Genomic DNA, 23,595 nt, shown 5'->3' on the forward strand with positions numbered 1-23,595 from the left:
GAGGTCCTTTGCAGTAGATTTACCCAATGCAACGCATCTTTTGACTTCTTGACTGCTGCTTCCATGGCTGTTGATTGTGGATCCAAGTAAAATGAAATCCTTGACAACAATCTTTTCTCCATTTATCATGATGATGCTCACTGGTCCAGGTGGGAGGATTTTTGTTTTCTTTATGTTGAGGTGTAATCCATACTGAAGGCTGCAGTCTTTGATCTTCATTAGTAAGTGCTTCAAGTCCTCTTCACTTTCAGCAAGCAAGATCGTGTCATCTGCATAAGGCAGGTTGTTAATGAGTCTTCCTCTAATCCTGATGCCCCGTTCTTCTTCATATACTCCAGCTTCTCGGATTATTTGCTCAGCATACAGATTAAATAGGTATGGTGAAAGAATACAACCCTGACACACACCTTTCCTGACTTTAAACCAATCAGTATCCCCCTGTTCTGTCCGAACAACTGCCTCCTGACCTATGTAAAGGATCCTCACGAGCACAAGTGTTTGTTCTGGAATTCCCATTCTTTGCAATGTTATCCATAATTTGTTATGACCACACAGTCGAATGCCTTTGCAGTCAATAAAACACAGGTAAACATCCTTCTGGTATTCTCTGCTTTCAGCCAGGACCCATCTGACATCAGCAATGATATCCCTGGTTCCACATCCTCTTCTGAAACTGCCCTGAATTTCCGGCAGTTCCCTGCCAATATACTGCTGCAGCCGTTTTTGAATGATCTTCAGCAAAATTTTGCTTGCATGTGATATTAATGATATTGTTCTATAATTTCCACATTCGGTTGGATCACCTTTCTCGGGAATAGGCATAAATATGGATCTCTTCCAATCAGTTGGCCAAGAAACTGTCTTCCATATTTCTTTGCATAGACAAATAAGCACCTCCAGCGCTGCATCCATTTGTTGAAACATCTCAATCGATACTCCATTAATTCCTGGAGCCTCGTTTTTCGCCAATGCCTTCAGAGCAGCTTGGACTTCTTCCTTCAATACCATCAGTTCCTGATCATATGCTACTTCTTGAAATGGCTGAACATCGACTAATTCTTTATGGTATAATGACTCTGTGTATTCCTTCCATCTTCTTTTGATGCTTCCTGCGTCGTTTAATATTTTCCCCATAGAATCCTTCGCTATTGCAACTCGAGGCTTGAATTTTTTCTTCAGTTCTTTCAGCTTGAGAAACACCGAGCGTGTTCTTCCATTTTGGTTTTTCATTACCATCTCTGCACATGGCATTATAATACTTAACTTTGTCTTCTCGAGTCACCCTTTGAAATCTTCTGTTCATCAATTCTTCCTTTTGCTTTAGCTGCCCGACGTTCGAAAGTAAGTTTCAGAGTCTCCTCCAGCATCCATCTTGGTCTTTTCTTTCTTTCCTGTCTTTTCTATGACCTCTTGCTTTCTTCATGTATGATGTCTTTGATGTCATTCCACAACTCGTCCGGTCTTTGGTCACCAGTGTTCAATGCATCAAATCTATTCTTCAGATGGTCTCTAAATTCAGGTGGGATATACTCAAGGTCATATGTTGGGTCTCGTGAACTTGCTCTGATCTTCTTCAGTTTCAGCTTGAACTTGCATATGAGCAATTGATGGTCTGTTCCACAGTCGGCCCCTGGCCTTGTTCTGACTGATGATACCGAGCTTTTCCATCATCTCTTTCCACAGATGTAGTCAATTTGATTTCTGTGTGCTCCATCTGGCGAGGTCCACATGTATAGTCGCCGTTTAAGTTGATGAAAGAAGGTATTTGCAATGAAGAAGTCCCTGGTCTTGCAAAATTCTATCATTTGATTTCTGGCACTGTTTCTATCACCAAGGCCATATTTTCCAACTACTGATCCTTCTTGTTTCCAACTTTCGCATTAAAATCACCAGTAATTATCAATGCATCTTGATTGCACATTCAATAAATTTCAGGCTGCAGCAGCTGATAAAAATCTTCTATGTCTTCATCTTTGGCCCTAGTACTTGGTGCCTATATTTGAATAATAGTCGTATTAACCGGTCTTCGTTGTAGGCATATGGATATTATCCTATCACTGACAGCATTGTACTTCAGGATAGATCTTGAAATGTTCTTTTTGATCATGAATGCGACACCATTCTTCTTCAAGTTGTCATTCCCAGCATAGTGGACTATATGGTTGTCCGATTCAAAATGGCCAATACCAGTCCATGTCAGTTCACTAATGCCTAGGATATCCATGTTTATGCATTCCATTTCATTTCTGACGATTTCCAACTTTCCTAGATTCACACTTCGTACATTCCAGGTTCCAATTATTAACAGATGTTTGGAGCCGTTTCTTCTCATTTTGAGTCGTGCCGCACCAGCAAATGAAGGTCTGGAAAGCTTTACTCCATCCACATCATTAAGGTTGACTCTACTTTGAGGGGGCAGCTCTTCCCTAGTCATCTTTTGAGTGCCTTCCAACTTGGGGGGCTCATCTCCCAGCACTATAGCAGACAATGTTCCACTGCTATTCATAAGGTTTTTCACTGGCTAATACTTTTCAGAAGTAGACTGCCGGGTACTTCTTCCTAGTCTGGAAGCTCAGCTGAAACCTGTCCTCCATGGGTGACCCTGTTGCTATCTGAATACCGGTGGCATAGCTTCCAGCATCACAGCAACATGCAAGCTGCCACCGTAAGACAAACTGACAGATACTTGGGAGGCAAAGAAACTATTTCTGTTTTAATCATTTTACATTTTTATTGTCACTAGTATTTTCTCTTTCTCAAATAGAAATCCACATCCTCTCTCACAGTGTTAACAGAACCTTCTGTGATAATGGAAATGTTCTAAATCTGCCCTGTTCAATATGGCAGCCTAGTCACATGTGGCTAATGAGTACTTGAAATGTGACTAGCGAGACTAAGAAACCAAATTTTTTATTTAATTTGAATTAACGCACACTGAAATAGCTGCACTGGCTAGTGGTTATCCTACTGGACAGCACAGCTCTTTAATGCCCTTGAATCAGCTATTCTGCACAGCTGCCACTTGCACATTTCCCAGCTCTTCCTCATGTGTTCTCTTCAAACCCCTGTGGTGCTAGAGTAAACAGGACAGTGGTGACATCATCTTAATTGTTAATTCTGTAGATGGCTCCATATTCCTGAAGCTGATGGACAAATCTAGCATTAGGATTATTTGAAAACACAGGGAGAAAACCATGGGATCTAATTTTTTTTTTTTTAAATAGGCTAACAAACATAACTACAAATGCATGAATAGCAGAAGACAAATTATATAATTTGGACCTCATAAAAATTAAACACTTATGCTCATCAAAAGACTTTATCATTCCAATGACATTTTTTAATGAGACGGAGAAACAAATCACCAAATTCATATGGAACGGAAAGAGGCCCCGGATAAGTAAAGCATTACTGACAAAGAAGAACAAAGTGGGAGGCCTCACTCCACCTGATTTTAGAACCTATTATACCGCCACAGTAGTCAAAACAGCCTGGTATTGGTACAACAACAGATACATAGACCAATGCAACAGAATTGAGAAACTAGACATAAATCCATCCACATATGAGCAGCTGATACTTGACAAAGGCCCAAAGTCAGTTAAACGGGGAAAAGACAGTCTCTTTAAAAAATGGTGCTGGCGTAAGTGTATATCCATCTGCAAAAAAATGAAACAAGACCCATACCTCACACCATGCACAAAAACGAGCTCAAAATGGATCCAAGACCTAAGTATAAAATCTAAAACGATAAAGATCATGGAAAAAAAACAGGGACAATGTTAGGAGCCCTAATACATGGCATAAACAGCATATAAAATATTACTAACAATGCAGAGGAAAAACTAGATATCTGGGAGCTCCTAAAAATCAAACACCTATGCTCATCCAAAGACTTCACCAAAAGAGTAAAAAGATGACCTACAGACTGGGAAAAAGTTTTTAGCTATGACATTTCCAATCTGTGCCTGATCTCTAAAATCTACATGATATTGCAAAAACTCAAATACAGAAAGACAAATAACCCAATTAAAAAATGGGCAAAGGATATAAGCAAGCACTGCACTAAAGAAGACATTCAGGTAGCTAACAGATACATGAAGAAATGCTCACAATCATTAGCCATTAGAGAAATGCAAATCAAACTACACTGGGATTCCATCTCACTCCAACAAGGCTGGCATTAATGCAAAAAACACAAAACGGTAAATGTTGGAGAGGTTGTGGAGAGACTAGAACACTTAATACGCTGCTGGTAGGAATGTCAAATGGTACAACCACTTTGGAAATCGATTTGGTGCTTCCTTAAAAAGCTAGAAATAGAACTACCATACGATCCACCAATCCCACTCCTTGGAATATATCTCAGAAAAATAAGAGCCTTTACATGAACAGATATATGCACACCCATGTTCATTGCAGCACTGTTTACAATAGCAAAAAGATGGAAGCAACCAAGGTGCCCATCAACAGATGAATGGATAAACAAATTATGGTATATTCACACAATGGAATACTATGCATCGATAGAGAACAATAACGAACCCGTGAAACATTTCATAACATGGAGGAACCTGGAAGGCATTATGCTGAAATCAGTCAGCTGCAAAAGGACAAATATTCTATGAGACCACTATTATAAGAATTCAAAAAACAGTTTAAACAGAGAAGAAAATATTCTTTGATGGTTACCAGAGTGGGGAGGGAGTGAGGGAAAGGGGTTTTCACTAATTAGATAGTAGATAAGAACTATTTTAGGTGAAGGGAAAGACAACACTCAATACAGGCAAGGTCAGCACAACTGGACTAAACCAAAGGCAAAGAAGTTACCTGAATAAAATGAACACTTCAAAGGCCAGCACAGCAGTGGTGGGGGTTTGGGGACCATGGTTTCAGGGGACACCTAGGTCAACTGCCATAATAAAATCTGTTCAGAAGACATTCTGCATCCCACTTTGGAAAGTGGCATCTGGGGTCTTAAATGCTAGCAAGTGGCCATCTAAGAGGCATCAATTGGTCTCAACCTACCTGGAGCAAAGGAGAATGAAGAACACCAAAGACAAAAGGTAATTATGAGCCCAAGAGACAGAAAGGACCACATAAAAGCAGAGACTACATCAGCCTGAGACCAAAGTAACTAGATGGTGCCTGGCTATAACTGATGACTAGCCTGACAGGGAACAAAACAGAGAACCCTTGAGGGAGCAGGAGAGCAGTGAGATGCAGACCCTCTATTCTCATAAAGAGACCAGACTTAATAGTTTGACTTAGACTAGAAGGGCCCCGGGGGACATGGTATCCAGACCTTTTGTTAGCCCAAGACAGGAACCATTCCCAAAGCCAACTCTTCAGACAGGGATTGGACTGGCCTATGGGACAGAAAATGATAGTGGTGAGGAGTGAGCTTCTTGGATCAAGTAGACACATGAGACTATGTGGGCAGCTCCTGTCTGGACGGGAGATGAGAAGGCAGAAGGGGTCAGAAACTGGCCAAATGGACACGAAAATGGAGAGTGGAGGGAAAGAGTGTGCTGTCTCATTAGGGGGAGAGCAACTAGGAGTATATAGCAAGGTGTATATAAATTTTTGTATGAGAGACTGACTTGATTTGTAAACCTTCGCTTAAGGCACAAATTAAAAAAAAAAAAAGACTATATCAAAAGAATAAAAAAGAACTACAGACTGGGAAAAAAAACTTCAGAAACGACATATCTGATACGGGTCTAATCTCTAAAATACATACAAAATTTCAACAACAAAAAGACAAACAACCCAATTAAAAAATGGGCAAAGGACACGAACACACAGTTCAACAAAGAGAACATTCAAGCAGCCAACAAACACATAAAAAGATGCTGAAGATCATTAGCCACTAAACCCAAAAGCCCACTGCCATCGACTAGAGAGATACAAATCAAAACTACAATGAGATACTTGTTATTTTTGGTAATGGGAAGGGTAGCACAGAATGTGAGTATAATGAGCATAGCTTGAACAAAGTAACCAATGCCACTAAGAAGTGCATAAGAGAAAAGGATGTTTGTGCTAAAGAATATGACATATATAATTTGGCAACAACACCAACAATAACCGAAAAATGAGTGCACAGTCACATATGTAGGTGTATAGGCATATACGTGTACAGGTAGGTACAGGTGAGTATGTACTATGCACAGATAGAAATATTTATACATACGTTTAAGTACAGGTATGTGCATGCACACATACATATTCACAGAGGATGTAGTTACAGATACTTCTCTGACATAATCAAACCCCTGGCGAGAATAGTTTTCTGGGTTTGAAGGCTTCCTACCTTAGTCTTATGGGACAACTCAGTCAATTGGCATCACAAAGTTCATTCATGTTCTGCACACTAGTGAGGGGAGTAGTGAGCGTCTGGGGTCTTAAAACCTTGAGAGTAGCCATCTAAGATACAACTGTTGGTCTCTACTCGTTAGAAGCAAAAGAGAAAGAAGGATATTAAAGTCTCACTTTTTTTTTAGTCTACAGGGCTAATAGCCTACACAAGCCATGGCCTCATCTATCCTACCGACCATTCTGATCAGGGTTGCAATAAATGGACCCAGACAGAATGGGAGAAAAATATAGAACAGAACTCAAATTCTTAAAAAGTCCAGACTTATTGGACCAGCTAAGACTACAGCACTCCTTGAGTCTATTGCCTTGAGACACTCTTTAAACCCTGAACTGAAACTAACCCCTTGAGGTTACCTTTTAGCAAAATAACAGACAGACACCTAAAATAAAAGATATTATCCATGAGTATGGTACTCCATTAAAAAACCATCTGTATGAAACCAAAAGGTCAACAATTACTCTAAAGCAAGGATGAGAAAGTAAGGGGGCAGAAAAACTAAAGCACTAGAAATGGTATAACTAGAACACACTTTAAGAAAATGCTGACACATTATGAAATATGCAACTAATGTCACTGAACAATTTATGTAGAAATTGTCACATGGGAACCTAATTTGCTGTGTAAACTTTAACCAAAAACTCAATATTATTTTTTTTTAAATGCAAAGAAATAGTAAATATGTAATAATGTCAAGACACATATAGTGTAGAATAAAAATGTCTAAACTACTTTGGTCAAATACACCTCTTTTGAAAATCTCAACATTTCCATGGACAAGAACTTTCCCTCCAGTTTGTAAGCTCCCATCAATAAATACTTTAGTCTCAGAGAAAAAATGTATTATACTTTCATCTGGATTATCAAGTAGTATCTAAAACTAAATATCTAAATTTGTTGAAAGTCTGATTTAACAGCTTGGTTCAAAATTTTATCGTGTTAATATTATGTGGGTTCTTCTACATTTCTATAGTACAGGTGGCTTACTTTTCATAGCAGGAAAATGTAGACCTAAAAACAATTCAGGCAAAACTCCCTGAATCTTGTTTCATAGGATAGACTCAATCCCTGGCATGCATCTTCTTTGCACTGTAGGAGGAAGAGGAACTCCAGTTTCATGTCTTCCAGTGACCCAGCCATGGGCAGGAAGGTTATATGGGAGGGTAAAATTACCTAGCCAGCCCAAGTCCAAGGCTGGGAGAGTAGGTGAAAAGAAGGAGGGTCAAGTGGTCCAAAGGAGGAACATGCATTCCAGACCTGCCATTTACTAGCTATGCGACCTCTGACCTTTACTTTCCAAAACTGCCTATTTCACAGATTAAAAAGATTGAAAACAATTATACAGAAAGCATACTGGAAACTCAAATGCTATATAAATATATGGCTATTATTATACATGCGTATCTCTACAGCAAGCAGCCCAAAGCTAATGATTAGATGCACAATATGTAACTGAACAAGTACAACCATATTTTGTACTGTGCAAATCATATGCCATATTACATTCACAGAATTGATTTTTTTTCTCCTTGGGCAAAGAAAATCTTACTCTGTATAACAAAAAGACGTAAATTGTTTAACTGGCTTCTTGGTTTTTCTTTCATATTAATTGTCCCTCTTGAGAACAGGGGCAGGTATTTTATCAAATTCAGCAAGGCTAATAGTTTTACAAAAGCAAACAAGACCCTAGAAAGGTTCAATAAAAAGAGGAGGTAGTTTGACATATGAGAAGGCATATAGGCAATTCTGAAGATTAAGTCTGCTATTCGATGGGAAGAGAAGACAGTAAGAAAAATAATGAAGTACTGCTAAAACACTTCCTTAATTTCTTTAGAACTGATGACAGCACTCAAGAATTGTAATTAAGAGTGAAAATCATTGAAAGAATTACATAAACAGAGTAGTTAACAAGCATCTAAAATCAGAGGTAACAAATGGCTCAATGCAGGAAAAGATCCTAACTTGTAGTAGCTTTTGTTGCAGGTTTTTCTTACCTCTTCTGCTGTGCTAACATGTCGCCTCTGAGTTTTCTTGGGGCTCAACAGGTTTCGACGACACGAACCACTCCAAGATGGACTTGGGACAGGCTTAATAGGAAAAGATTTTTCATATGCAGACACGTGGCAGTGATGGTTTGATTTTCCCATAAAAGTGTTTGATAATCCACTGGGAAAAAAAAAAGGTTATAAGAAAAGCACGTAAGATAAATCTGTTGATTATTTTCACTGTCAAAAAAACAAAAACAAATTAACATGTAGAATGAAACGTGTCCCATGTGAGGGAAATGTACACAAAATTAGTTCATTTGTGTTCCTGCATCAGGCTCTGTGGCTTAAGGGAACTTAGATTACCAAACAACGTAATTATTAACACTTACTATCGTATTCCTTGAGGAGCCCTGGTGGCGCAGTGGTTAAGCCCTCGGCTGCTAACTCAAAGGTCGGCTTTTTGAACCCATCAGCCAATGTGAGAAAAAGATGTGGCAGTATGTTTCCATAATGATTACAGCTTTGGAAACCCTATGAGGCAGTCCTACGATGTCCTAGAGGGCCACTGTGAGTCGGAATTCACTCAACAGCAACAGTTCCCATATTCCTTAGATCTGTGAGCCCCTTTTCTAAGGAGCCACATAGGTATGGAGTATGACAGAATGATTATCAGACTTCTTCAGAAAGCCTGGGTTTCAGGAGTTCTAAACGTACACATGCACTTTCTGTCTTCTACGCCCTACATCCGCCTACTCTCAAGTCCTTTTGGAGATAATTACTTCTAGGTTAAATATGCAAAGATGAATAAAGCTGAAGCCTCTCAAGTTGTAAACTGAATTTCAAAATTTCCTGAAAGACCAGCAGAGGGCTCCCATCATGCAATAAAAACAGACAAAAGGTTTATTAGGTTGCAGCACAGCTACTTCTCCTGACCTCCTCTGAAGGAGAATTTTGTTTTTGTTTATTTCTTTATACTATTTGTGCGCTAACTAATGGGGAAAATTCTTTTTTGTGAAATCAAAAAGCCAGCCTTGTCTCTAGGCTATATTAAGTTTTCTCTGTGTGTTCTATCTCATCTATCAATATTCAGCAATGTAAGTTTGAGGTACTTACTGAACAAATAATTTTTCTTCTTTTTTGCTGAGAACTCAGAATAGAGATACACAGCTGACCAAGTTGATTACAATGGACAATATACAAAACCAACTTTTTAAACCAGTACATGTGGTGCATATCCAAATGAAATCAGACTAAGTCTAAAGAAAATCAACAAGCACATATGCTCTCCTGCCTTGACTCTTCAAATCCTCGTGGTTTCTGTGTGGGCTGGAGTGGGGAAAGGAGCAAGGATGCAGAATTTCAGGGACAGGCTCTTCTGTTAGGATGGGTGGAAGCAGCAAGGAAAAGATGACAAGGGCAGTATAATTTGTGAGGTGAATATATAAGGGAGTCTCTGTTCATTTGAGAGCCTGTGAAAGTGGTGGTTTCTTTGTTATTTAAGTTGTGGAGGCTGACCTGGACTTTTGCCTTAAAATTCATAATAGCCTTATTAATCCTGAAAGGTCATAGCCACCAAGATGCCCCTTAAAACTCTCCCTTCTAATAAGATTTGGCTATCATCAAAATTCAGCACCAAATAATCTGTTAAAATTTAAATGGATTTGTCCATATTTCTATGGTTTAAAGTCCAAAAATTGTGTTCCTCTTTTAAAATGCTAATGTAATAACTATCTAATAGTCATTTTCTCTTATATCTGAGGAAGGGTTTATGAAGCACACAGATAACCTACCTTGAGGTCTTTCGGGTTTCGACAAAAAGACTCCGGCTATTTCTTGATTTTTGTAAAGTTGAACCTGATGCTGGAGTGGAATTCCTCCACTGGCCATTTGCACTCTGGCCAAAGGTTCTTAAGTCGCCTGAGCCAAGAAAACTATCCGAAGAAGGGTTGTCTAAAAGAATAAAAGCTTGAATAAATTAAACAAATACCTACAGCTGGTGCCTCATATGACTGCAACCACGTCCAACATTGTATTCCAAAGTTATGTGGCATATCACCATGTCTCTCATGGAAGAAAGATCCCAGTCTCAACTGCCAGTAAAGTGTGCAGTAAGGGAACTTCTACAAACTATAATTGATTCAGCCATACTAACCTGAAAATTGATGAAGGAGCTGAATCCTGCCACAGCCATGTGCCTTATCTGCATCAATGTGACTCCGTGGTGTCCACCAAAAGTCAACATTTTACCCCAACTATATCTTGCAAGCACTCCCAGGCCTGGGCCTGAAAGAAGGTAGGCCAGACCAGTAAGAAACCAGGTGGAGGGCCAAGGAGAATTTAATTCAAATGAACAACAGTTATTGCTTAATAAGCAGCTGGTGTCACTTGTTGTTGTTGTTTTTAGATACCATATTCATGACTCAGGGGCTCTCTCTAAGAGCAAAGATAACCTAATTGCTGCTTATTCTGGTCGGCTTAAGGCAGGAATGACCCATCATATGCATCTGGTTCTGGTACGATAATCTTTAGTCACTTAATGCTACAGTTATCAGATGTATCAATACTCTGATGCTTGTTATTGTAATCAGACTAAGGATTATTATTTGAATCTTCTGAAGTAATGATTTACAAACTTAGGTGACAAAAGTCCCTTGAAGTTTCAGCTAGGAGTGGTAAAAAATTTCATATATTCTCCTCTCCCCATTAGCAGTATCAGGCAATTTAAAATAGCTCCTTCAAAATAGCTTCAGACATTAGGCTATGGAACTATGAGGAGCTCCCAAGGAAAAACAGGAATAATTCTCTACTTTCTGAACCTTTAATGCTGACATCATTTTGAAAATCTTCTTTCAAAGCATATTACCATAAAAGTTTGCCCAACAGTGTGTATTTGTTATTTAAAGATTTAATGTATCTTTTGATACTCAATCCAAAAACTAAGGTGGCCTACAAAAATATGTTTTGTATTATGTTTTTCCAGTGGGTCAACATATCGGGATTTAGGGAATGTAAGTGAAAAAAATAAGGAATCAGAGACGATGTATCAGTTGATCACCAGCTGATGAACCTGTCCTAATGATTAAATCAAATTTACTTTCAAAATGAATTATAACTTTTTTTGTTTGTAATCAGTACGTACGTTGAGCATCTATTATTATTATTTTAAGGGTAGAGATAACAGGTTAATAAAAATGAGTCTCACTAAAGGACCAGAAAATTATTTTCTTTAAATGCAAGGTAATGACAGTACAAATCTTTGTCTCACAGTTTTTGGCTAAAATTTGATTAAGGAATTATGTAACTAGAGATGTCTATTTGAGGAATAAATCTGTCAAGAAATCCCATTTACCCTGGCAGGTATGAAATTTGAGACCGACATGCCAGAATAACCTCAATGGTGTATGACAAAGACTTCAGCTTTAAAATGCAAGGAAAAAGCACAAGATTAGTTAGCTTAAGCAGAATAAGCTAGTTTCATCTCCACTCAGTGAAATCACTGAATAGTCTTATATTGCTGATGTGATCAAGCTAAGCTACAGAGGAATCAACAGTGGGCTGCAGATACTCTGCTTTAGAGAAGGTTTAACCTGGAATTCTGTCATCACGAAGAAATGAGAATTATAAATGCCACAAATAAGATTACTTATTATGTGCACACACACACAAAACTAGAAGGAAATACACCAAAAATTTAATCATACTTGTGTTCCAATGATACAATGATGGGTATTTGTCCACTTTTATCTACACACTTCCTATAGGAAGCAGGCAATACTTTTATGGGCATAATAAAATAAACTTTACATTAAAAAAGAAAAGCATGTCAGGCAGTCACTTATGATGAAAGTAAACATCAGTTGCTCTTGTTAACTTTAGGATTTATTTAGTCACTATAACAGCAGGATGTTTTAAATCGTCTTACCTACTAAATGCCAAAGTGGCAGCTTAATTTAACATATTTTCCAAAGATATAGCATTGCTAATGTTCCAAGTATAAACGAAATCATTTATTTTCATCTTTATCTACTTTTCTGTTTAACATTAAGAAAAAAAATTTTTTAATTTTGTTTTCATTGTGCCCTTGACGTCTGAAAGCCTGACCATCATTAAGTTAGTAAGGTTAAAATGTTGCATTTTCTCTGCTTTTTAAAATTTTTATTGTGCTTTAAGTGAAAGTTTACAAATCAAGTCAGTCTCTCATACAAAAATTTATATACACCTTGCTATTTACTCCTGGTTGCTCTCCCCCTAATTAGACAACACAGTCCTTCCCTCCACACTCTATTTTTGTGTCCATTCGGCCTCTGCTCTATCATCTCCCCTCCAGACATCGTTGCTTTTTAAAGACTTAAAAAAAAAAAATTGCACTTTTAATAGTCTAGTCTTGGGTGGAAGGAAAAGCAGATTTTTAAAAACCTAGATCTGGAGAGGCAGATCCAGTAAAGCAGTATATAGGGAAGCTCCAGACCTTGAGCCTAAGGTTCGGGGCTTTCCTGTGCTTGTTTCCATTTTGGTGGAGGAAAGGATAGCGGGGTGAAAGGGGAAACAAATACCAATACAGTCAGGACTAGGAGACCAAAGCAGGTAAACTGGGGACCTACATTTAGCCCAATCAAGAGGTGAGGCACAAGGTGACTGCCCACAGAAATCACTGTGAGGATTAGAAAAGAACATATCCAAAGGAGATAGCAGAGACAAAATTCTGCAGGACTTGCAATGAATTGAAATGGATTCAGCAAAGGAAAAAAGGTTTTAAAAAGTACAGTGTAATGAATGTCACAAATTATACATGCAGAAATTACTGAAATGGTATATCTTCTGCTATATATGTTTTTGCCAAAAAAAAAAAAAAATTAAATTAAAAAAAAATACATGTAAAAAGAAAGATCTTTAACTGTGATTGAGGTGAGCCTTTACAGAGCAAATTAGTTTCTCATTCAACAGTTATTACACCAATTGTTTTGTGACACTGGTTAAAAAATAAGATCTTAATTAAAGAATTTATCATAAGAAAAAAATATACAGATCCTTGGCATTCGCAGATTTAAAGTTTCAACTGTTAGGGAGCAACACTGATCAGGCTTACCTGATCAGGGACTAGGGGAAATTCGGCAGAGGCACAAATCTCAAGCCTCTGCTAATAGACAGACAAGCATCCCCATTTCAATATGGCTTTATTTACTGCAGTTCCTCTCTATCATCATTGTGTATACAGTCATTATTACATGTTTTTTTCCTAAGAAATGGCCTTCAAGTAAGAGATAAAACTTTAAAGTTTTTGATATGGCAATCAACTGTGGTATGAGGATAAATACAGGAAAAATGTAACTCTCGAGATTCATGTTATTGAGTAAAATGCCAAGAATCTGGTCAAATATTGCCATATTCAAGAATATGAAGATTTGATATGATCTCATATATCCTTTGTGAATATCAAGGGTCTACTGAAATTCAAAAGAAAAAAACTATATATATAAATGCTTTTGACTCATATTATTTATAATAGCTGAAAATAGTGGCAGGGTGGGAGGGCATCTAAACCAGAGGGAGAACAGTGAAGCAAATAAAGGCACAGGCCCACTATTCCAAATCAGAGACCCCTGGGTACAGCTGTGTTTCTGAATGAAAAATAGTCAGGAATTTTAGAGAGATAACCTGGTACACTACGTAACACTTCCTAGTGTGGAGCAGCACCCCTGTAATCAAACATATTGATGTATCTGCCGTGGGATGTATAAATATTCACATTTAGAGAGATAAATAAAGATGAAAAATAAACAGCTTCATAAACAGTTCATGTAGGTTTTGCCAAGAAATGAATTCAGGTTAGATTAGGTTTTAATGCCAAATGAGATGAAAAAAAAATTTCTGTTCTCAGAGTTTTAGGAATTTTGAAATTGCATATACGAGATTGTCGGTGTACATTTAAATTCCATGGATTATTAGACATAAACAGAAAATGATAAATATAAAGGAAGACCAGGTGAACAGATTGGAAAGTAAAAACAAAAATATTGACCTAAAAAAGATATATGTACTGAATGATATCATATGTACCATGTAGGTACACACAGATGAAAAGTGGAAGAGGCCCCAGGAGTTGAGTAAAATAAGAGCTGATTTATAGTAAAGGGATTTTGAGTGTAATTTTCTATGTAATTGTTTATTATTAAGCAACCATTTTAAACTAAAAGCACAGGTTCTATCCAATGGTAAATCAGTATATGAAATTACAAGCAAATGCAGACTGAGTTCAAATGGAAATATTACTGACCTGATCCCATTAACCACTCAGGTGCCCTTCCTCTAGGACTAATAATGAGCTATCAAACCATATTTCAGGCTCCCTGGTCATCAGAAAAGTCTTTTAATAATAATGGTAGTTACTCTCTGAGAAGATTAACTTATTTTTCTATACAAATTATGCACATACTATATGGAGACCACTGCCTACCCCAGGATAGGAAATTCAGTGCCCAGGGGAGATGAAATACCACCCACTTAAATGACATTTAAATATAATATAAATCTAAAAGAGTATCATACTAACGTCTTTTTAGGGGAGGAGATCTCATCTTGCTGACAAAGAATCCTGAGGAAGCCAAATAACAACAATAATTATTATTTGCATTTCATATTTATCATCTCAATTTATCTTTGTAAACATCCCAGTGAGGAAGGTTCAATACTATTACTAGTACTCTCATTGCATGAGGAGATTGAGGCATGAGGAGGGAAAAGATACAGGAAGGCCACTGATTCTTCAAAGTACACAAATGTCTGTAATTTTCCTGAGTCACATTGCCAGGAGACTAATCGACAAAACTCTTTGTTTCCCAAGATAGAGGCAGAAGATCACTGGGGGTTCAAAGTTTAGGAGGGGGCAGATGATAAGTCAGGTAGGCCAGAGGATAATAGGAATAGCCTATAGAATGCTGACTTTCTGTCATCATGGATCACGAGTTGAATAGGCAAGCCCTTGAATACGCAAGCATGGCTGTGGCAGGTGCTAGTTAGAAACATTTGGTTAACATTTCCTGTCCTGATGGAGTGACGGGCTTTGGTAGAAATAAATTTTCAGGTTTCATAGTTTCAAGCAGAACAGAAACAGGCAAACTCTGTGCTTTAAATCAATGCAAAACAGTACACTTTACATCACAATAAAAAAAAAAAAGTATGGCTTTTTACAATGGCTTTTGACTAGTAGGAACACCGCTTGCTAAATTATTTGAAAAAATTTAATATTTAGTTGAGACGAGATCAGCAAAATTTTATAGCAACCACACACATACATACAAACAACTTATTGAAATGATGTTTTAGTGAAGAAAATACCATTTTGCTTTTGACACTGCTTTCACTTTTAGAGATGATAAAGACAAACAATTTGCTAGGAAGAGATCAGAAAGGTATAGTGCCTTGACTCCAAGCCATGTGTCGTACCTGAGTAATAATTTGGATTATAAGCTGTACTTCTCGTGGAACATGTAAAAGATCGGTCCAAATTTCCTTGTCTGGAAGGTAAAATCTAAACAAAACAGAATATCTTTTCTTAAATCATATTTTCGGCAATAAAATAGAAAAAAAAAAAGTATCACTAAACAAAATTATGATATATTTCAGAACTCAATGTAATAGTGTAAACTATGTACTACTAAACCCACCCACTACTACTAAGAAAGGAAAATACAAAACAATCTGATGAAATGATTCGGAATTCAAGGGGGAAAATATATGTTATATGATGTAATTTATGGACTGCTCCTTAGAAGGTAAATATGTATTTGGTATATCCTGTTCTGAAAGCCAGATGTGACAGATAACAGAGGCTGAGAAAATCAACCTGGTTTACTTTTGATAAATTCAGAGAGAGTTCTTAACTGCAAGTGGTGCTGTAATCCTAGTACAAATCTGGAAATGTGGCTACATATTATTATCAAAATGATTAAGGGATATTGGTACTACAGGTATTTAATGCCTAGAGGCCAAGGATACTAAATATCTTGCTATGCCTGAGGCAGAGTCACACAACAAAGAATTACTAATGACTTTCCTACCGAGAATGACTGCTTTGTAACAGGACTTCTCAAATTTTAAAGCCATATAAATCAGCTAGCGATACTGTTAATATACAGATTCTAATTCAGAAGCCTGAGATTTTACATTTCTAACAAGCTACCAGGTGATGAGAATGCTGCTGATCCTTGACCAGACTTTGAAAAACTAGGCTTTCTAGCAAAAGGAAATCTTAAAACTGCTGTATATTCATGCATTTTGCTTCCATTTGGTACCCAGCAATTTTAAGTCACTACTTTAAAAGAAAGGAGCCCTGGTGGCACAATAGTTAAACACTCAGCTGCTAACTGAAAGGTCAGCAGTTCAAACCCACCAGTGGCTCCACGGGATAAAAGACCTTGCAATCTGCTCCTGTAAAGCATTACAGCCTAGGAAACCCTATGGGGGCACTTCTACTCTATCGCTTGGAGTCGCAATGAGTCAGAATTGACTCGATGGCCCACAACAACAGCAACAACTTTAAAAGAACACTCACCTGTGTATTGGTAATTGTAGTATTCAGAGAAACAATGAAGAGTTTTCTAGAAGGTATGGTTCTCAAAGAACTCATACTTAGCCTGGCTCTTGTCTTTAATATATTCCACAGAATTCCAAACACTAAAACTCTTGATTCTAAAAAGCATATACTGTACTTTTGAGTTGGCATTTAAACTACATGAAACTTAAGATAAGTCACAGAAATCAATTAATTAAGGGAAGAAAATGAGTCCTAACCTGATGGTCAGAAAGTGAAAGCTGGTCCTCTGCTAAACCTGTCTGTGGCAGATGAGCTTTGAATATGGAGTTGTGGTTCACTAAAGTTACTTCTCCAGCATCCATCCTCATCCTATCAGCAATATCATCTGGGGAAAGAACACAGATTACTTCAAGTCACATAATTTTTCTATTAACTTTTTTACTATGAATCAATCCTTTTGCCTAATATGATTCCCAAAGAACAACTCTACAATGAAATAAAACCCCTCCTTCATAACTAACCACTGGCAAGAAGTGTCATTGTCAAAAGAGGTCCATGTGCAGTAACTGGCTCATTTGGGATTTGAGATCAGTGACCAAACACCTCAAAACTTGTACCAGTATTAAAACAGCTTAATTCGAAGTTTTAAAAATAATGGAATTTCCCTGAAAGAAGTTTTAAAATGCCTTAACTGTGGAAAAATTTTAAGTACAAAAAAAATCAGGGAAAAAAATGTCATCATTCAGAAACAAATGCTGTTAATATTGGTTTATTTCCTCCGTTTTAACTCAAAGAGGTGTTTTAAAAATTAATTCACTTGAAGATTTCTTTTATGTAAAAAGCATAATTTAGTCATATAGTTCTTAACAGACTAACTAGCTCAATCACTGTAATATTATGGCAGAGTATTACTTTATAACCATGTTTGAGACATTTGTTACAATAAAAGAGCTAGGGTAAGAAAAAATGAGAGTTACAGGAACTTGGTGACTTACACTGATAGTAGCAATGACTGAAAATGCAAACAAATAACCAGGAAAGAAGGGGAGACAGTAGACTAAACAAAAGAAAAGAAACTAGAGAGAAAGCTAATACGAATTAAAAATTTTAATTAAAAGATGAATATGGGATGTTAGGAGATCTAATTGTACAGATTTTTCCACCTTTTCCCACATTCGCTACTAATCCTGATCTTATATTGATCCCCTTTAAGACACAAAGTACTATGAATGAAACAGTGGGAAATATTCCAAGCACAAATATTCTCAATTCTGCTAGCTAAATAGAATTAATAATGTATATTAATCAAATTACTTATCATATAGAAGGCAGTAGAAGGACTCTGGAACAAGACTGCCTGGGTTGATATCCCATCTCTACCAGTTGTAGTTCTATGACCCTAGACAAGTTTTTTAACTTCTGTGTCTCGGTTTCCTTGTTAATAAAATAATGGTAGTAATAGTACCTATCTTGCAAATACTTTAGATACCCTGTGGGGTGGTTGTAAGAACTAAATGAGTTAACATATTTTAAGTGCTTAGAACAGGGCCTGACACATAGTAAGCATTTGTTAGTGTGCATCGGTAATTTCCTTTTTAAATACAATGAATGAAAAAATGCTTCTAAACAACTAAACAATGTCCCAACCAAAAGAAAATTATGTTGGCATATAAAACCACCAAAAACAAACCCATGGCCATTGAGTCAATTCCAACTCATAGCGACCCTATAGGGCAGGGTAGAACTTCCCCATAGAGTTTCCAAGAAGCGCTTGGTGGATTCAAACTGCCAACCTTTTGGTTAGCAGCTGTAGCGCTTAACCACTACACTACCACTGTTTCCATGTTGGCATATAGTTTTAGGTAATTGGAATTAAGATCTCCCTTAAAAGTATTATTAGGCACAAAGATGCAAATATTGAAAACGTCAGGAAAACTCATTCCCCCACTCCAGCGTGACTAATCAGAGTAACTAACAGAATTGAATGACTATTTCATTGTTAGCCTTACCCATGTCAGGTCTTTTCACATCACTGACTATAGAAAAATACAAAGTCCTATAAAAGAAAACAGAAAACAGATATGTTACATACTGAAACATCTATTTCATATAATTATAAAACAGGAAGCCACTCAGTTGTCATATTTGTGTTCTTACTGGAGAATGGTGGTAAGGAGGGTTGACTTGATGGGAAAAGACTGAAAACCAAAACCAGCCTGAGGTAGTTCCAAACATTTCCACAACCTGTGCTACACTAAACAAGCAATTCCAGACTATCCACAGAGTCATAGAATATTAAAGGGAGAAGAAATTTTAGCAATCCAATTCTTGAAGATTATGTGATTTGCATAAGGTCATACAGATAGTAGTGACTGTGCTCTTTCTATTCCTTCATGCTAAACTATTTCATAAACAAGGGACAGACCTTGTGGTGGTCTTATTAAGAGTTCTCTTCCATTATGTCTTACTCAGTGACCAAATATAAAGCTACTAATATTCTGAGGACAATCAAGGAATACTGTGTGGTTGTACTAAGTATTCTAACCCATCATCAAACGGCTACAAACCAAAGCCCCTGTGCCCATGTGAAATTACTTTCTCCTCTGATGCTTTCCCAGAAAACCAAAGTTAAAAGCCTAGCTGCTTAGAAATAGGTTAATGAACATATTCTTGGCAGATTTCCAAGACGAGGAAAACAGGGATGGTAATAGTCACACCTATATATATTCATAATCATATCTTCATATTTTGAAAAAGATTGAGCACCTAATCAACTACCCAGCAATACCAGGGTTTCAATCTTTTCAAGAGACTAGATGGTAACAGGCATTCTTTGTGAACAGTGCACACACAAAGGAAGGCTACTTGAGTTTTTATTGGCATAGCTACAGCCTAAGCAGAGTAATCATCTGATCATCTAGCCTTGCCAGGGAGGATTCCCAAAGAATTTAAGCCTTAGATTTAGGTCTCGAATATACTTCCAAATGCTCAGTTTCACAAAAGGCTTCTAACTGGAAAATGTCCAGGGTATTCTTTCTCTTTCTTTCTCTCTCTCTCTCTCTCTCTTTCTTTATAACAGAGTTCCCTGCGTCCCAGATCAAGGTGGAAAAAATCATATCAACAAATAAATTAACAGTGGCTTCTTCACATTTTACTCTTACAGGTCACTTCATAATTGTCATCACTGGCCTTTTTTGTTATAAGGATGCCAATGTAAAAGCCTACATTTTGCTGAAAGAGGGAAGCAAGCTAAAAATTCACAGAACTTTAGAGATTACATCCAGAGAGGTTAAGTGACTTGCCTGAAACCACACAGATGGGGTAAAGGGAGGACATGAATCCAGGTATCCTGACTCCCCGGCAAGTGTGCTTTTAACAAATATCACGCAGCTTCATACACACTGGCAAGATAAAAGTAATCCCTAAGTAACCCTGAGGAATCCATACTGATTTATATTAAAGCCCCACATGTACATTTTAATATAAGTATATCCAGCTTCTTCAGTGTACTTACGATACTCTTTTGTCAATTTGCAATTACATTGGGAGAGGGATTATTTTACCCCAAGATTCTCTATGAAAAGCTGGACCTGGAACCTTTGGTGCCACCAATGAAAATATTTTATAATCTTGTCAGTGTCTGAGAAATGAAGAATAAATAGTCCAAATTTAAAAGGTTCTACAATTTTTAGTCTACAATTTCAACTTTTCATGTTCTGTACCAAAAATGTATTTTGCAAGCATAAGAATTTTCTTTCCTTTTAAGAAAATTATTCTAATAATTCATTTTCTAGTACACAACTGTCATTTAATTTACTGAAAGAACATAAGCAGTTACAGGGATTCAAGTGAAGTCAAGTTAGGTAATAAAAAAAGGAACTCGTAAAAAAAAAAAAAAAAGATGGCAGAGTCCTGATTGTAACAGAATGTAAGAAGTATGGTAAAACATTTATAAGCTTACATACATGCAAAGAGGTGATTCTGAAAGAGAATGAAGTTACACAGTGAGGAAAATACATATTGAGGATAAGCACTGTATAATTAGCTTTATCCAGGATCAAGATGTGGCTAGGACAATTTATGACATGAGAAGGGTGTGGAAATGATTCCATGACTCACCCTACCCTGAGTGCTGGAAAATAATTATGTATATGGCCCAGCTTCTACTATACCATCAAGTTATTTGTTTTTGTTTTTCATACTTTTAAATGTAATCTCTCCCAACTAGACGCTAACATCTTAAACATAAGGGCTAAGAATTCAACTTCTTTCATGCAACAAACATTAACCGTGTGCCAACGATGTGCCAGGTGCTGAGGATATAAAGAGGTACCTGTTGCTGAGGAACTCACTGTCTTATGGGGGAAGCTACACCATAAACAGATACTTACAGCAAGACAATAGAGTTGGTGCAACTGGTAGAAAGCAAGGGAATCCGGGGGAAAGAAAGGAAGGACTTCAAAAGCAGTAGTCAAGAGCTACATCACCTAGCCTGAAGTGGCAGAGCCTGTATCTGACCACTCCCTCCAGATTTAACTCATCAAATGGGTGACATCAAGACCTTCTTTACAATCAGGATAATTAACTGGAATCAGGTAAAAACAAATGAGGTTTCTCAAGATAAAAACAAATGAGGCTTCCTGAAAAGGACTGGAGGGAAAAAAGGGGAGGCCTTCTCTAAACTGGAAACTTAAGAGATTATGGTTAAAGAGATGCTTAAAGTTGCACTGTACTTGCAATTTTGTAATTCAGTGTAACCTATATTTCAATGGAGTCCTTAACACAAATTATCTTTATGAAAAACAAAGATTGAGAAAATGATGAGATCTATTCCATCCAGAATACCCAACTGGAACAAAGACGCTAAGTCAAATAGTTGGTAGCCTATAAAATTTTTATATAAATGTTACAAGAATCACCACCCCAAATATCATAATAAAGAGTACCAAACGTTAACAAGGCTGACTTGAAAGTGATAAAGGGGCAAGTTATAGCCAACAAGATAGTGGAAATACTGCAGAGGCACCGATAAACAGAAATCACCAAGCTCAAGACAAGAGAAACTGGGCATCCATTCAGAGATCACTTTAGGGTACACCAAGAAAGAGACAGTTCGACGGAATTACCAGGAGGCGATGAGACAGGTAAGCAAACTGTGGCAGCTAAGGGGATTTTCATAAGCTGGACAGGAGAGTGGAGACGTCTCTTTCTGGTTGGTGGCACTAGCGATATCACATCTCAGGGAGATACCCTATAGTAAAGAGAGCTGAGAAATGTTTACGTGAGACGCAGAAGTAGCCGAGAAAGATCACTCAGGTCTCAAAGAAGGCGGAAGGCGAAGCAGGTGTGACAGGAAAGCTGCGCTTCCCGGCGAAAACGGCTCTTCCCTGAGAGAAACCCCTGCTCTGGCGGGAAAGCCCCGAAACCCCAGCCGGCCTTTTCCCCACCAGCAGGGTTGGGTGCCCAGATGGGGCCTGCGGCACCGGCGGCGGGTAGGGGAGGGCGGCGACTTCTCCGCGATCCAGGAGAAAAGGGCCCGAAGGAACGGCTTCAGGGAGCCTAACTAACGGCCACCCGCCGAACTGTGGCCGAGGGACAGCAGGGGGGGCGGGGGGTGGTCCTAGGGGGGCGGGGCAGAGAAAAAGGCGCCCGACCCACAGCGGTCCCCGCTTCTGCCCAACCCAACCTAGGCCAGTGGACCCGGTCCGGCACTGCCTCCTGGCCCAGGCTCCCTCCATCCTCACCCCTCCCCCAGCTTCCCGCCGCCACTCACCGAACCGGAACCGGCTGCTATGCGAAGGGGTTTCCGGTCGGGCGCGGAACGCAAAACCCGGGAACCGTCGCGAACCGGAAACGCCCCCACATCACCGGAACAGCAGCTGGGGTGGCTGCGGAGTAGGGCGCAGTGGGACGGGGCGGGTCAAAGAGCAGAGTTGAGGACCCACGGAACGCCTGGCGGTGTAGCGAGGGCCGAGAATCCCTGGGAGCACCAGAGGCTGTGGTCATACTTTCTCTCTTCCGAGGCTTTCAGTTTGAGCTTTATGCTACTTCTTGTTCTCGGAATACTGTTAGTGAGCTCCTCGTCCTTCGCATTTCTCTGTTCCCCGGGTCTCCGTACCCGCCGCCTTCTGGTTCCGCACGGAGATTTTTTGCTTACGCTTTGGTTTCCATGGCAGCTTTTCGCTGTGGCCCTAGATCTGCGAAAATCTGTGGCTTCCCCGACAGATGGGGACCTAAGAGCTAAATCGAATCTCAGACTATACTGTGCTTTGTTGAAAATCACAGAACATTAGTGCTTGTGGGGGTTACTGGAGATATTTTAACAGGCTCAGAGAAGTAAAGTCATGTCCCCAAAGTGCATGACAGATCTGAGACTAGGAAACAAGCTTCCTATCTTGCAGTTCCAACACTCCTCGCACAGCATCACGCTTAAATGACCATTTGGGGGTGGGGGTGGGGGTGAGGGATAGGGGGAGCAGCTTGGAGAGGGCTTAGGTTAGTGTCTGGGAACATGTAGAACCTTCCAGACGAGGTGTCAGGTAAGCTATAAGGCACCCACCAGAGATCTACTTTTCTGGGAAGAGATAGGAAAGAACCCAGTAGTCTATGACCTTTGAACGGCTAAAAGGCCTTGGGAAGAAATAATGTGTTTGTTCATCCAAACTGTTTACCAAATCACCTCAATTTGACAGGCC

The 23,595-nt window shown here is 38.5% G+C and overlaps 1 protein-coding gene across 10 annotated transcripts in view; it reads right to left on the bottom strand.

The window, feature by feature from the left end:
• SENP1 (SUMO specific peptidase 1) overlaps window positions 1-22,984 on the bottom strand; it is a 61,662-nt gene extending 38,678 nt beyond the window's left edge. Inside the window, exons 1-7 of one of the 10 annotated variants that reach the window (XM_049882948.1) lie at window positions 22,027-22,519; window positions 20,203-20,301; window positions 18,910-18,956; window positions 17,158-17,285; window positions 15,811-15,895; window positions 10,158-10,317; window positions 8,374-8,545 (exon numbers count right to left, since the gene is read on the bottom strand). In XM_049882948.1, coding sequence (XP_049738905.1) covers window positions 8,374-8,545; window positions 10,158-10,317; window positions 15,811-15,895; window positions 17,158-17,285; window positions 18,910-18,913 — 549 coding nt within the window. In that variant the 5' untranslated portion in view covers window positions 18,914-18,956; window positions 20,203-20,301; window positions 22,027-22,519. Of the gene's footprint in view, window positions 1-8,373; window positions 8,546-10,157; window positions 10,318-15,810; window positions 15,896-17,157; window positions 17,286-18,909; window positions 20,603-22,026; window positions 22,520-22,586; window positions 22,641-22,673 lie in introns of those variants that run through there. The other 9 variants (XM_049882950.1, XM_049882952.1, XM_049882951.1 and 6 more) reach the window with 9 other exon arrangements.
• Between the last annotated feature and the right edge of the window lie 611 nt (window positions 22,985-23,595).

This window comes from Elephas maximus, chromosome 4 (genome assembly GCF_024166365.1).
Source record: "Elephas maximus indicus isolate mEleMax1 chromosome 4, mEleMax1 primary haplotype, whole genome shotgun sequence".
NCBI classification, from domain to species: Eukaryota; Metazoa; Chordata; class Mammalia; order Proboscidea; family Elephantidae; genus Elephas; species Elephas maximus.